We start from the raw sequence: 15,064 nt of genomic DNA, 5'->3' as shown, positions 1-15,064 counted from the left end.
GCCAAATAAATAAATAAAAATTTTTAAAAAGAAATAACTGAGTTAAAATGAAGTCATTGAGGTGAATCTTAATGCAATATGACTGATGTCCTTTTAAGAAGAGGAAATTAGACCTCTGCCTCTGCTCACACCCTCTGCCTCTAAAATAAATAAATCTTTAAAAAGAAAAAGAAATTAGTTCATCAACACACACAGAGGGAAGACCATGTGAAGTCACAATGAGGAGATGGTCATTTACAAGCCAAGGAGAGAAGCCTCGAAAGATATTAACACTGGTGATACATTGATCTTGGAATTCTAGCCTTCAGAATTACAAGAAAGTAAATTTTTGTTGTCTAACTCACCCAGTCTGTGATACTTTGTTATGGCAACCTGTACAACCTAATATATATTACATTTATTGATTTTCAGATGTTAAACCAACTTGATGATGGTGTATAATTCCTTTTATATATTGCTGAATTTGGTTTTCTGGTATTCCATTGAGTATTTTTGTGTTTATATTCATAAAAGATAGTGGTCTGTAGTTTTCTTTTCTGGTCATGTCTTTTGTTTTGGATATCAGAGTAATACTGCCCTCAGAAGGGGCGCCTGGGTGGCTCAGTGGGTTAAGCCTCTGCCTTAGGCTCAGGTCATGATCTTGGGGTCCTGGGATTGAGCTCCGCATTGGGCTCTTTGCTCAGCAGGGAGCCTCCTTCCCCATCTCTCTCTGCCTACCTCTCTGCCTACTTCTGTCTACTTGTGATTACTCTCTCTGTCAAATAAATAAAAAATCTTCTAAAAAAAAGAATGAGCCAGGAAGTATTTGTTCTTCTTTTTTGAGAAAAGATTTTATTTGTTTATTTATGAGAAATCAGGGGAGAGGAGGAGCAGAGGGAGAGGGACAACAAGATTCCATGTTGAGCTCTGAGACCTAGGATCTCAGGACCCTAGGATCATGACCTGAGCCAAAACCAAGAGTAAGGTGCTTAACCAACTAGCCATCCAGGTGTCCCTTGCTCCTCTTCTATTCTTTGGAAGAGTTTGTAAAGAACTGCTATTAATATTTATGAAAATGTTTGGTAGAATTCATTCATGATGTCTTTTTTTTCCTGTGTAGTTCTAATGTTACTAATTCAATCTATTTACTTTTCATATGTCCACTCAGATTTTCTATTTTTCTTTTTACCCAATTTTGGTATTTGTGTATTCTAAGAATTTTTTCATCTAAACTACTCATTTATTGGCACACAGCTGTTCATAGTATTCTCTTATCTTTTTTATTTCTTTAAGGTTTGTAATAATGTCTTATTTCATTGCTGGTTTTAGTAATCTTCATTTTCTTGATTTTTCTCTTGGTCAATCTAGGTAAAATTTTGTCAATTATGTTGATCTTTTCAAAGAACCAACTTGTGCCTTTGTCATCGTTCTCTACTGTTTTTCCTCTTTTTATTTCATTATTTTTTCTTTAATCCTTTAAATTTGGTTTGGTTTTTTTTCCAGTATCTTAAAGTAGGAGGTTAGGTAATTGATTTGAGGTATATCTTCCTCTTCAGTGTCAACATTACAGCTATACATCTTCCTTTGAGCGTTGTTTTAGTTGCATTCCATAAGTTTTCATATATTGTGTCTTTCATTTCATTTATCTCAGAGTGTTTCCTAATTTCCTTTGTTCTTCTTTGACCCATGGTTATTTTAGCATATGTGATTTAATTTCTACATATATCTGAATTCCCTAAATTTCAGTTTGTTATTGATTTCTAATTTTATTCCATTATGGTCAGATAACACATTTTGTATGGTGTCAGTCCCTTTAAACTTACTGAAGTTTATTTTATGACATAGTGTTGGGCAGGGCATTCTCATGTGCAACCTTTTTTTTTTAATGATTTTTTAAAGTTTTTTAAAAATTTATTTGACACAGAGATAGAGAGTACAAGTAGGCAGAGCAGCAGGCAGAAGGAGAGGGAGAATTAGGCTCTCTGTTGATCAGAGAGCCTCATGTGGGGCTTGATCCCAGGACCCTGGGATCATTTAACCGACTGTGCCACCCAGGCACCCCTCATGCGCAGTCTTTCAGATTTCACTTAGTCATGTAAGAATCGGTCTTGGGCTTGGAACACTTCCTTACCAAGAAATGGAGTCTACACAGCCTGTGATAGTCTTATCATCTTGTGTGGGAATATCTTTCCCTCTTTCAGACTCATTGAAGCTCTTGTCTCTGCTTGGAGCATGTGAATCATGTGGCACCTGACCAAGCCCACAGTTACATCTGTCCTCTGTGAAGAGGAGAAAAGGTCTTTCTACTGTGGTACAGGAGGGGTGCACAGAGAAACCCACTGGCCATGGGATACTGATGCCCAGTACTGAAGCTGATCTTGGTCTGTCTTTTCTCTATGTAAATACAATGTTGTTCCGTCCTGCTTGACTGTATTGTGTTCTTCTTGGCAACTCTGATGCCAAGATGCAATGGGCAGAAGTATTTAGAGTCCTCCCTTGGGGTTGATACCTGGTGCATAGTAATTTGCTTGACACTTAGCATGTGGTCTGTTATGGAGAATGTTCTTGTGCAGTTGAGAAGAATATATATTGTGCTGTCAGTGGGTGAGTGTTCTGTAAATGTCTTTTTCGGTCTAGTTGGTTTACAGTGTTTTTAAAGCCTTCCATTTACTTACTGATCATCTGTCTAGGTGTTATCCATTGCCAGAAGTAAGGTATTAAAATCTCCAGCTTTTAGTATTGAATTGTCTATTTCTTCTTTCATTTCTGTTAGCTCTTGCTTTATGTATTTGGGGGCTCTGTTGTTAGCTGTCTTTATTCTTATAATTGTTATACTTTCCTAATCAACTCTTGTCATGATGAAATATCTCTCTTTATTTCCAGTAATATTTTTGTCTGATATTAGCATAGCCACTGCAGCTCTCTTGTGGTTGCTATTTTTATAATATATGTTTTTCCATCCTTTACTTTCAATTTATCTGTATCTTTGAGTCTAAAGTTGCCTTCTGTTGATGACATATAGTTGGACCTTTTTATTTTAATATCTGGTCTGATAATTCTGCCCAAGAGTGAACCTGGTGATGTAATAACGGATCTCACCAAGATCTCACAGTGAAAGATCCCCTTGTAACACTGGCTGTGAGCATATGTACACGTCTATTTTCTAATCTTTCTTGTAGTATTTATGGAGATCCCATTTTGGCTTAGTTTTGATTACTACTCATTATTGAAAGTAGTTCCTTTATTTTTTTAAAAGATTTTATTTATTTATTTGACAGTGAGAGATCACAAGTAGGCAGAGAGGCAGGCAGAGAGAGAGAGGAGGAAGCAGGCTCCCTGCCAAGCAGAGAGCCTGATGCAGGACTCGATCCCAGGACCCTGAGATCATGACCTGAGCTGAAGGCAGAGGCTTAACCCACTGAGCCACCCAGGCGCCCGAAAGTAGTTCCTTTAAGACTAGCTATCTGCAGGTGAAGAATGTAAATGGATAGGCCATCAGAGCTCTGGACTAACATGAAGTTATCCTTATTAATGTTTGGTAGAGTAGTTTGTGTGTACCTTAGTTTCTGCATATCTCCAACTGATGAGAATTGGCAGCTGCAGAGCAATTTGTTATCCAGAATTTTCTCTTCACCTTACTATATACATCCCTAGCTTCACTCTCAAAATAATAGTGCTTCTGCCCTCTGTCACATTTAGTCCTGCTTTCTCTTATATTTTGTGCTGACAAATAGGATGAAAGGAGAATCCTGCCTGACTCAGCCTATGTACCTAGATCTTTTTGTTCAGTCTGGGGAGGAAAAATTTCCCGTCACCCTTCAAGCTTCTTGTGGCTGGTCTAAGAATTAAATTAACATGAGACAGATTAACAGGAGAAAATAAAATTTAATTAAATACATGCAGGGGAATCCACATAAACATTAGAGATTCCAAAGACAGTTAACAAAATGAAGTACATATGTGACTTTCTGAACTAAAGAGAAAAGGGTAGGATCTTAAGGCTTCAAAGGGGCAGAAGGCAATTCATAGGAGGAGTGGAAAGAGTAAATGTCTGGTAAACAAATGTGTGCTGGGTCATCCAAAAAAAAATATGACATTGGGAAAACTTTGATCAAACAGGCCTTGCTAGCTTCTTCCCTGTCTACCATATCATATTATGCTGCAGTTATCTATGGTGATAGCTCCCTTCCTGGAACACGTCCTGTAAATTATTTTAGGCAGATAGAGGGGAGGTTTTTTTTAAAAAAGCCCTCTGTTTCTTAAAAATAACCAGCCTATGAGGAGCACCGGTTGTCGTATATAACTTTGAAGCATTTAATTTTACAACTGAAACTAATATTGGACTGTATGTTAATTAACTGGAATTTAAATGAAAACTTGGGAAAAAATAATCAGCCTAAAATAATACACCAGCCAAACAGACACATTTTGGGATGGCAAATTATGCATCCCTTTCGTTCCAAACAAAGAATCATTTGTTTTGTTTTTCAATATGAACCACTACTCTGGAAAACTCCAGTCTATCAGCTCTTCCCAAGTCTCCAGCGGGACGAATTCACTCTTAGCATTTTCTCACATCTGGTCTAATTTTCATGGTACTTGGTAACTTCTCTTCATATATATTATGCTTGAAGTTCATTTGTTTTATAGAGTTTCATCAAAGATGAAAGCTGATCATGTCACTGAACCCCTTTAGTTCTAATTATTTTTTATTTGATTTCATGAGTAGAAAATTATATTGCCTATAAATTTATCATCTAACAATATATGTTATTCTCCTTTCTAACACACATATGCATTTCTTTATTTTATATTGATTAGCCTAGCATATCCAAGTCAGTATTGAATAATAACTATGAGATGAAGTATCTGGTTATGCTCATGATTTTTCCTGGAAATTATTCTGGTGTTTTATTGTTTAAATTGAAGATGGGGGATGCCTGGGTGGCTCAGTCAGTTAAGCATCTGCCTTTGGCCCAGGTCATGATACCAGGGTCCTGGGATTGAGTCCTGCATTGGGTTCCCTGCTCAGCAAGGAGCTTGCTTCTCCCTTTGCCTGCTGTTCCCCATGCTTGTACTCTCTCTCTGACAAATAAATGAATAAGATCTTTAAAATATATATATAAAATGAAGGTGGTCATTGTTTTGTGACAGCTGTCAAATTTTTATCAAATTGCTTTTAAGCATCTATCATAATGATGCTCTAGTAATATTTTGTTTAGCATGTTTTGAAACTATAATGTGAGATTTGTATAGAGTCTTTTTTAGAGAATGTTGATAGAATCTTTGTCAGATTTTTATTTCAGGTTAAACACTATCTAATACATTGATGTCAGTTGGGTTAGTTGGTAATGATTGCAGGCCTTCCTTTTAAGCTACATTTGATGAAAATTTTCATCCACAGCTCAGAGTAAGATCTATTGTGACTGCTTACCAAATATGTGCAATACAAAATCTGAATGTAGATAAAATATATTATGTAATTGAACAAGATAGGTTAGCTTTTAACCCTGTAATATTCAGCAAATTGGAGTAAAAAAGACAAAGTACAAAAGTCTAGGACTTTTTGATCTGTGGCTTAAGACCATCTAGAAAAAATAGGTATTAATTTTAGTTTTCAATCCATCATGAAAAAAAGTATTTGATTATGTTTTAAAGAGCTAGATGTAATTTTAGACTCCATTCCTTGATTTGTAATATTTAGAATGAAAGTAATGCAGCTGGCTGGGTCCAACGATGCAGAGGGGGGTCCCACAGGACCAGCCAAGAGGGTGCTTGGCTTCACGCAGGATGGAAATCAAATGTGAGCCCTGAGAAGTGAAAACAGAATTTATTGAAGATATGTGGAGAGAGCCGATACAGACAGTCTGGGAGACTCAGAAAGAAACAGGGAGAGTGTCTCATCTTTGCTTGGCATTTGGGGTTTAGATTGAAGACAGTAGTCTGGTGTATGTGTCCTCTCAGACATTTCAGGAATTAGTCAAAACAAGGATGAATTCTTTGACATCTTCCGTAAGTTACTGAAGCTCTGGAGTCAGTGGTCTTGGAAAACATTCATGATAACCTCACTTGGGTACTCCTTGGATGTTATCTGTTGTGCTGGAAGACTCTGAAGAAATCATTAACTTCTTGGCTGTTAAAGGAGGACATTAAGGCATGTGTAAGAATAGATCTAGACAGGAAGACTGAAGGGACTGCATGAAAAAAATGCTTTTTTTGTTCCTTTTCCTTCTTCTATTCTTGCTAGGACCTATACCCTCACCTTACACATGTCTTAATGTATGTTCTCCTTATAAAGGAGAAAAGATCTCTTTTTGCTTCAGATGTGACCAACCTGGAGTATGACTTTAAGTTCTGAGGGCTACACTTTGAAGAGGAAATAGAAAAAGATTTTTAGAAAAAGGTAATTTTGGGGGGCACCTGGGTGGCTCATTAGGTTAAGCCTCTGCCTTGAACTTGGGTCATGACCTAAGGGTCCTGGAATCAAGACCCACATCAGGCTTTCTGCTCAGCTGGAAGCCTGCTTCCCCCTTTCTCTCTGCCTGCCTCTCTGCCTACTTGTGATCTCTGTCTGTCAAATAAATAAAATTTTTAAAAAATCTTTAAAAAAGGTAATTTTTGGAAAATTGGCAAATAATTGTAAAAGGTAGTGCATAAACACAATATAGAGTCAGAGTGAAGATTCATGAAGAAAGGTTTGAGATACTTTATATGGTATTATGTCCTGGAGAAAAACAAGTTACTTGGGATTAGAAATTTGAGAAAGAAATTCGGTAGTAATGTGTTATTGGTAAAGGATGCAAGTAAAAAAAAAAGTAACATAGGATGTTGTATATTGAGAGTGCATTAGCCACTTAATTTGTGTGCCCAGAGCATAGCTAGATACTTAAGAAACAAAATTTGAGTGATGTAGATCTCTACCCCCGAAGAACTACTCTGTGAGACTTGATTTGGGATAAAAAAAAAAAAAAAAGACTTGATTTGGACACTTGATCAGCTTTTACAGGATGAAAATTTGCTTAATGTGACACTGATATCTTGTCTTTAAATTTACTTTAAGTACGTAATATGTTCCCAAGGAGTAATCTTAAGCACTAAGAAAATCTGGTTTAGGGACACTTGGGTGGCTCAGTTGGTTAAGCATTGGCCTTCAGCTCAGGTCACGATCCCAGGGTTCTGGGATCAAGTCCCACATTGGACTCCTTGCTCATTGGGGAGCCTGCTTCTCCCTTTACCTCTGCTGCTCCCCCTTCTTCTGTTCTATCTCTCTCTCACAAATAAATAAAACCTTTAAAAAATAAAATATGTTTTAAAATCTTAATTTTGCGGACATCTGTGTGGTTCTGCCTGTTAAGTGTCTGCCTTCAGCTCAGGTCATAATTCTGGGGTCCTGGCTTCAAGTTCTGCATTGGGCTTCTTGCTTGGCAAGGAGCCTGCTTCTCCCTTTGCCTGCCTCTGTCCCTGCTTGTGCTCTCTCTCTGATAAATAAATAAATCTTAATTTTGTTTTAAAAGCAATATCCTTTTGTTGCAGGTCATCGAGCACAATGGCCAAGAAATTCTTGAGACACAATATGGTGTAACTTAGTAATTTATTTAAGTAGTATGGGACAGGACCCATGGGTAGAAAGAGTTGCACTTTTTTTTAAGATTTTATTTATTTTATTTGACACAGAGAGAGATAACAAGTAGGCAGAGAGGCAGGCAGAGACAGAGGGGGAAGCAGGCTCCCTGCTGAGCAGAGAGCCCAATGTGGGGCTCCATCCCAGGACACTGAGATCGTGACCTGAGCCGAAGGCAGCGGCTTAATCCATTGAGCCACCCAGGGGCCCCAAAAGAGTTGCACTTTTTGCTATATGAAGCTGGTGGATAAATGCTTAGTGCTCAAGGGGGAGGGGACATGCAGGGAGTATTAAATCATAAATGTTTCTTTGAATTTCTACTCATAACACTACTTTTGTAAGATTTCTCTTGTGCTTATCATTCAGTTTAGTATTAACTAACAGATACACAGGCAGTAATGAGACCCTTTAAGGATGTATTTGATCCTTATTAATACTATGCAGGCTAATGATCAGTCTTCTGGGTTAAATGTGAACATTTTTCTGCTTCTATCCCTCATCACTTTTGTGGTATGTGTCAGATTTACTATTTTCTCATTTGGCTGCAAGATCTCTGGTAGGAGCTTATGCGTTATGGCTAGAAATCTCTTGAATTTATAATTTAAGGCTAAGCTTGGTTGGGAGAGATTTATAATAATGTCTTAGCAATAGAACCCAAGCAGAAATCAAAACTGTTTTTGTATTGAGTCCACTTAAAGTTGTACTTGTACCTGAGTAAAGCTAGAAAATGTCTAAATAGGGGGAAACTATGGCAAATGGCATAAAATGGCAAAATGGAATATTAGGTTCGTTAAAGAGAAGTTTTACGAGATCATGGATTTAGTGTTCACCTTGTTATCTTATACAAAAGGAAATGGGTGGCTCAGTGGATTGGGCCGCTGCCTTCGGCTTGGGTCGTGATCTCAGTGTTCTGGGATCGAGCCCCGCATCGGGCTCTCTGCTCAGCGGGGAGCCTGCTTCCCCCCTCTCTCTCTGACTGCCTCTCTGCCTACTTGTGATCTCTCTCTGTGTCAAATAAATAAATAAATAATCTTTAAAAAAAAAAAAAAAGGAAAGACTCTTGAGATATCCTCATCTTCGGGATATTTAAATATCCCAAATATCTCCTGAATATTGCTTTCCTACAAATCCCATTTATGCCTACAGATAGTAGATAGGGAGATAGATAGGGGGGCAGGTGACAGAACAAATCCCACTAGGTGAGTGCTATTCACTTATTCTTGACAGAAATTAAATCCTTTAAAAATAATCATCAGTGGCAGGTTAGACAGAGAAATGGGAAGAGAGAGGAAGCCAGAAGTCTGAAAGGTATGTGTAAGGGGTAAGAATTTTTGTCAAGATTTTTCATTCGATTCTCAGTATGAGTTTTTCCTTTTCCCCACTTACTAATCCACACCCACACATATTGTCCTAGACAGAGCTCAGAAATTCTAAACCCAGTATAACTGGAAACTTGATTGCAGGTCTTAAAATCAGGGGCCTTCCAAAAGTTGAGTGCATCTCTCCAAATGTATTTCAGGGGCCGCTAATGGAAAAGTGAAAAGTACAACTTTGCACCCCAAAGCTGTTAGCATTAAATGAAAATGAGGAAATGCAAATCCTAATCTCTGGCACTGAAGTAGATAATTAATTCTGATTCTGAAATTTGGTGAATAAATTTAATTTTTATGGGTTGTTTCATATCCTAATGAGCATTCCGCAAGATGGCTATACTTACAGCTCTACCTAACACTTCAACGGGGCTGACATGTTTTCTGCTTTGATTTTATCCAAGACTTGGCGTCAATGATTTTCTTGGTTCCTTAACTCAGAAAGACAAATTAGTCTAGGACATTTACTACTTAAATTGCCTTATGTTGCTGCTTGCCCTGCTTCCCTGGAAGAGATAAGTGTTTGGGTTTGTATTGTTCCCAGGGAGGTGATTGGTTCCCAGTGGCATAATAAATTTACCAATCCCACTTTCAGTCTTAAAGCCAGAATGCTAAAACAGCCTGCCTCCCCACCCCTCATTTTAATCAGCAATTTAAGAAACTATTATAACAGTGTTCAAACATATACCCAAGTTAAGAGAATTGTGTAACTAGCTCCCTGGTATTCAGCTTCAGCTTCAATAATTATCAACACTTCTAGGCAGTTTTCTGACCAGAAAATACATTGCCCTGGTAAGGCTGGGTGGCTCAGTCAGTTAAGCATCTGCCTTCTGCTCAGGTCATGATCCTGGGGTCCTAGAATCCATTCCCAGATGGGCTCCTTACCCAGCAGGGAACCTGATTCTGCCTCTGCCTGCCGCTCCCCCTGCTTGTGTCCTCCCTCTCTCTTTTTCTCTCTCACAAATAAATGGGTAAAATCTTAAAAAGAAACAAAGAGAAAGAAAAAAAAGAACATCGCAGTGAAAGCTTCAATTCTTGATCAGTATTCGGCTTTTGTCTTTCAAATTTTGGTTCCTGGGGCTTTGGACCCTGCAACTGTATTAAAAGAAGTTTAAGAAATTTAGTACTTAATAGTCATTTGAGGGCACTCTCTTTTTTCAGCTCTCCTCCCCTTCAGGGAAATCGCCTTCCCCCTCAGGGATATCCTCTGGTTGTGGCACAAGGAGAAATTTGGAGATATTTCTTATAGCTCAGAGATGGTTTTCATAGAACTGATCAATATTACGATTTCCCTCCAGGAGACCAGCCTAAAAAGGAAGTTGGAGAATGTATGGACAGCTAGTCAGTTCCTACCCTGCCACAATGCTGTTTTCCAAATATCTACAGAGAGTAAATTTACAGACTAGTTCCGTGGTCACACCCTGGAGAGTATCTCAGTGACTTTCTTCCCACTCCACTTGTCACGTCCTGCTGGGGACGAGTGTCAGTCTGAGTTTCAGGTGCTTGTATTGACTGGTTTCTAACCTCTCTCAACCAGAGCGTCAAGGGCGACTGGTAAGGCACTCCGCCCCAGGACCTCCTGGGGAAAGAGAAACTGCTGACTCGCAAAAAGCCAAACTGTAAGCTTTGCGCTCGCCCACCTGGGTGCCTCGAAAAGCCCGAGTCCCAGGGAAGCTTGAGGAGGCATCTATTTCCCAATTTGCCCCTCGCCGATCGCCTCTATTGAAAATTTGGCTCCTGGTATAAAAGAAGGTGCAGGAGAGGCTTTAACCCGCCGCGGAGAGTCTGGGAATCCAGCATGCGATGCCCCTCAGTCCTTAGTTTGGGGGCTCCTGTTTCCTTAAGCTTCGAAGGCGTGGTCATTCGTGGCTCGGATCCCGCCTCTCTCCGCCTCCGCCCCGCGGTTTTTCTGGCAGTTCCGCTCTCTTCGCCGGCACCGTAGGGGTTCTGGGGGGTCCGAGAGCCCTGGAGTAGCCCCGGACTGGATGTTCCGCTGTCACACCGTGGCGAGAGAAGCCCAGCCCAGCTCAGTCCTAGTTAGGCGCGGTCTTTAGGCGGCGGCTGTGGAGGTTACGCCGAGGCCGGCCTTAGGGCGTTGTCCTTCCGTTCGAGGGAAGATGGGTTAGCTTCTCCGAGCGTCTTCCGTGCCCCGCCCGGCGCCGGCCGCCGGGACTTCGGAGAGATCCCTGCTAGAAGCGAGTGGAGACGGTGCCTCCCTAGCCCGAGCTGTTTACCTCGTCTCTGCACCCCTAGGCGGCGCTGCGCTCCTCCGCACCCGCCATCTCCGCTTTCCCAGACGGCTGCCGCACCTCCAGTTGCGCGAGCAGAGCTTCCAGCCGGCCAGCCCCGGCCAACTCCAGTGCGTCCAGGCTGCCGAACGTCGGCGCTCTGGGCACCTCTAGCCCGCGGCGGCTGGCAGCCGGCCCTTGCTCTTTCTTGCGGTTCGTGCTCTCCGGGAGTCCGGAGCATGGTCCTGGGTCGCTGTTGGTGGAGCGGGGACGCCGAGAGGGAGGATGGTGGGCTGGAGGGTGGCGGTTCTGTGTCTGTGGGTCTCCTGCGGCTCTGCCGCCGGACAGCTGGAATATTCAGTGCTGGAGGAGACCGTGCGGGGCGTAGCCGTAGGCAATGTTTCTGCGGACTTGGGGCTGTCGGCGGCCGCCCTGTCCTTGAGGAACTTTCGCTTCCTTTCCAGACACCGAGAGCCCTACTTCGGGGTGGATCTGGCCAGCGGTAGTTTGGTGGTCCTAGAGCCGGCGGACCGTGAACGGCTGTGTGAGACCAAAGCTGTCTGCGTCTTGACCTATGAGCTGGTGCTCGAGGACCCGCTGGAGCTCCACACGATGCGAGTTCACATCGTGGACACCAACGACAACTCGCCTCTCTTCCCTGCCGGCGACGTGCAGCTGCACATCCCTGAGTTCCTGATGCCCGGAGCCCGCTTTACTCTCCCCAGTGCTCAAGATGCTGACGAGGGAAGCAACGGGGTCCTAAGCTACAGTCTGAGCCCCAGCCAGCACTTTCGCCTGATCATGGGATCGCGGGTGGACGGCAGTGAATACCCGGAGTTGGTATTAGAGAAAGCGCTGGATCGGGAGCAGCGCGCTACCCACCAGCTGGTGCTCACTGCCAGGGACCGTGGGCAGCCGGCGCGCTCCGGAGACGCACGCGTTACGGTCCTAGTGGTGGACACAAACGACAACGCGCCTGTATTTGAGCGCACAGTCTACCGCGCCAAGGTACCAGAGACTGCCCCCAACGGGACTGTGTTATTACGAGTTCAGGCCTCGGACCCGGATGAAGGCTCCAACGGGGAAATCCGGTACTTCTTAAGCAACAGCACGCGAGCAGCGCTGAGACACCACTTCCACGTGCACCCTAGAAATGGGGAGGTGCGAGTAGCTGCTTCTCTAGGTCCGCCTGAAACGTTGTTGGAGGCGTACATTGAGGCGAGGGATGAGGGCACCTTCGGTTTAGCTAGTACTGTCAAACTGCTGGTGGAAGTGACTGATGTGAACGATCACGCCCCTGAGGTCAATTTCCTGACTCTCTCCAGTTCGATTTCTGAGGACGCTCCTCCTGGCACAGTGATTGCTCTCCTTAGTCTCAGGGATGAGGATCTCGGTCCCAATGGTAAGGCCATCTGTAGCATGTCCAGCGGAGGCCCTTTCAAGCTGAAGGCTTCCTTTGACAACTACTATAGCTTGCTGACTGATGGGCCGCTGGACCGGGAGCAGGTCAGCGAATACCAGATCCTGATCACTGCCTCAGATGGTGGCTCGCCCCCCTTGAGCACCCGCAGGAAACTGACTGTGTTTGTTGCTGATGTGAATGACAATTCACCAAGCTTTGCTCAACCACAACAGGAACTTTTTGTGGCTGAAAACAATGGTCCTGGGGCGTCTCTAGGCCGTGTGTTTGCCCAGGATCCGGACCTGGGGAAGAACGGCCTTGTCTTCTATGAGTTGTTGGATATCATCTCTGAAAGGCAGAAAGTCTCTAGCTTGGTGGCAGTAGAATCACCCAGCGGGGCTATCACTGCCAAAATTTCCTTTGACTTTGAGCAGCTCAGGGGGTTTCACTTCCAAGTAGAAGCCCGGGATGGTGGTATTCCTCCCAGAAGTGCAACAGTGACCGTGAACTTGTTTGTGATAGACAGGAACGACAATGCTCCAGTCATCTTGTTTCCTGTGCCCAGGAATGGCTCTGTTCCAGTAGAAATTGTGCCCCGCTCTGCCAGGAGTGGACACTTGGTCACAAAAGTGGTAGCGGAGGATGCAGACAGTGGCTCTAATGCTTGGCTTTCCTACCATATTTCTCAGGCTTCTGACTCCAGGCTTTTCAGAATTTCAGCCAGTATGGGAGAACTCCGAACTGCTCGCTTAATTCTTCCCACTGATGCGGTTAAGCAGAGGGTGGTGGTCGAGGTTCGGGACCATGGAGACCCACCACTTTCCTCTTCCGTCACATTGGGTATACTCTTGAGCAACTTTGCTCCTCAAGTCCTCCCAAACTTTGAAGATACTTGGGAAACAGGAGGCCACCTTTCTACCCAGAACCTGTATTTAGTGATTGCTCTGGCCTGTATTTCCTTTTTATTTCTGGGGTGCTTACTTTTCTTTGTGTGTATCAAGGTGAACCAGAGCCCAGTTTGTTGTTCTCAAAGGTGCTGTGGCTCTTCAGAGGAACTGAGGTATGGGAGGAAGATGGCTTCAAATCCTCTGACATCAGCCACAATAGATGTCACTACAGTTGAGAGACTTTCTCAGACCTATCTCTATCGGGCCTCTCTAGGACCTGGTTCTGATAATAACAGTTTGCTGTTGCGTGGGGAATACAGTGCTGCTGACCTGAGAAATCTGGCTACTGGGGTAGGACTGAATTTGCCAATCTCCTGCATTCACATTCGGAATAGGAAGGGGGATCAGTTAAATGTCAATGCCATGGTAAGCAAATTTGGAGGGATTTGATTCCATTGACCAGGAGGTGACTGCTTGCTATGTTCTGAAATGCTTCTTAGGTGAGTCTTTGGCAACACTTAATCCATTGAATTGAACACTCCTGCTTAGCACCCCCTGTGCTAAGAATTCTGGGAGTATATGAGTAATAAAAGACTGTCCTTGACCTCAGGGAACTTACAGTTTATTTTTGAGAAAAAAGGGTAAGAAATTCAAACCCATTAAAGAACAATAAAACCCATTAAAAATAACATAATGTAAAGGTCTAAAATTAGAAAGAAAGCACCAGTTTTGGGTACAGGTAATAAATGACCTGGAAAGTCTTTAATTCCTTTTGGGAATTGGTTTAAGGATTATTTAAAGCATAAATCCATCATTCAAAAAAATATTTTGAGCAACAGATATGTGTAAGGCATTCTGATACCAAAAGTGGGAATGAAAAATGTGCAATACTCTTTGCATAACATAAGCATAATATCATGGAAGATGACATATTTCCTCAAACTATAATAATACATGATTTAATGATGATAACCTAAAAAATGTAAAAATAAATTGCAACGGATGTTCAAAGAAGGGAGAGAGAACATCTGGGAATGGAGGAGGGAATCAGAGAAGGCATGGTGGTAGAGATGGCATTTGAATTAAATCTTGAGTGATACACCATTTAATAAAATGCTATATATTTTTTAGGTCAAACTTTAAATGCCATTTTGGCAAACTAGTCTTTTTTGAGAATGACACTCTAAAACATAGCTAATAGCTCCACACAGTGTTTCTAAGTATATGGAAATTATAAGCATGCCTCAGAACACATATTTGTATTGGTAGAATATAAAACTATTGGGTATAGGACTTGACAACCTTTAATTTTGTGTTTTTATTGATATAGTTCACAAAAATAAAAGATGAGTTAATTGTGTTTTTTTAATTGTAATTCCAGCACAGTTTAAATACAATGTTAGATTCAATTCAGGTATACAATATAATGATTCAAAATTCCATATATTACTCAGTGCTTGAAAGAGAACTGTTACATCAGAAGCAGTTGTGTGTTCAAATTTGCCATTCAAAATCCATTTAACTTAGATTTAATTTTCTTATTATTTTAGAGGGCAGTATACTTTGAAATAAGTAAA

At 42.0% G+C, this 15,064-nt stretch overlaps 2 protein-coding genes across 3 annotated transcripts in view; both read left to right on the top strand.

Moving 5' to 3' along the window:
• LOC122890444 (protocadherin alpha-C2) overlaps nt 1-15,064 on the top strand; it is a 113,675-nt gene that overhangs the window by 20,078 nt on the left and 78,533 nt on the right. The window contains exon 1 of one of the 2 annotated variants that reach the window (XM_044226075.1): nt 11,484-13,913. The exons of the other annotated variant lie outside the window; for it this stretch is intronic. Within the exon in view, the coding sequence (XP_044082010.1) occupies nt 11,484-13,913 (2,430 nt within the window). Of the gene's footprint in view, nt 1-11,483; nt 13,914-15,064 lie in introns of those variants that run through there. 2 annotated transcript variants of the gene reach the window in all.
• The window catches only part of LOC122890468 (protocadherin alpha-12-like), a 91,652-nt gene that overhangs the window by 28,227 nt on the left and 48,361 nt on the right, over nt 1-15,064 (top strand).

Source organism: Neovison vison, chromosome 1, assembly GCF_020171115.1.
Source record: "Neovison vison isolate M4711 chromosome 1, ASM_NN_V1, whole genome shotgun sequence".
NCBI lineage: Eukaryota > Metazoa > Chordata > Mammalia > Carnivora > Mustelidae > Neogale > Neogale vison.
This window is presented reverse-complemented; position numbering and strand designations above follow the sequence as displayed.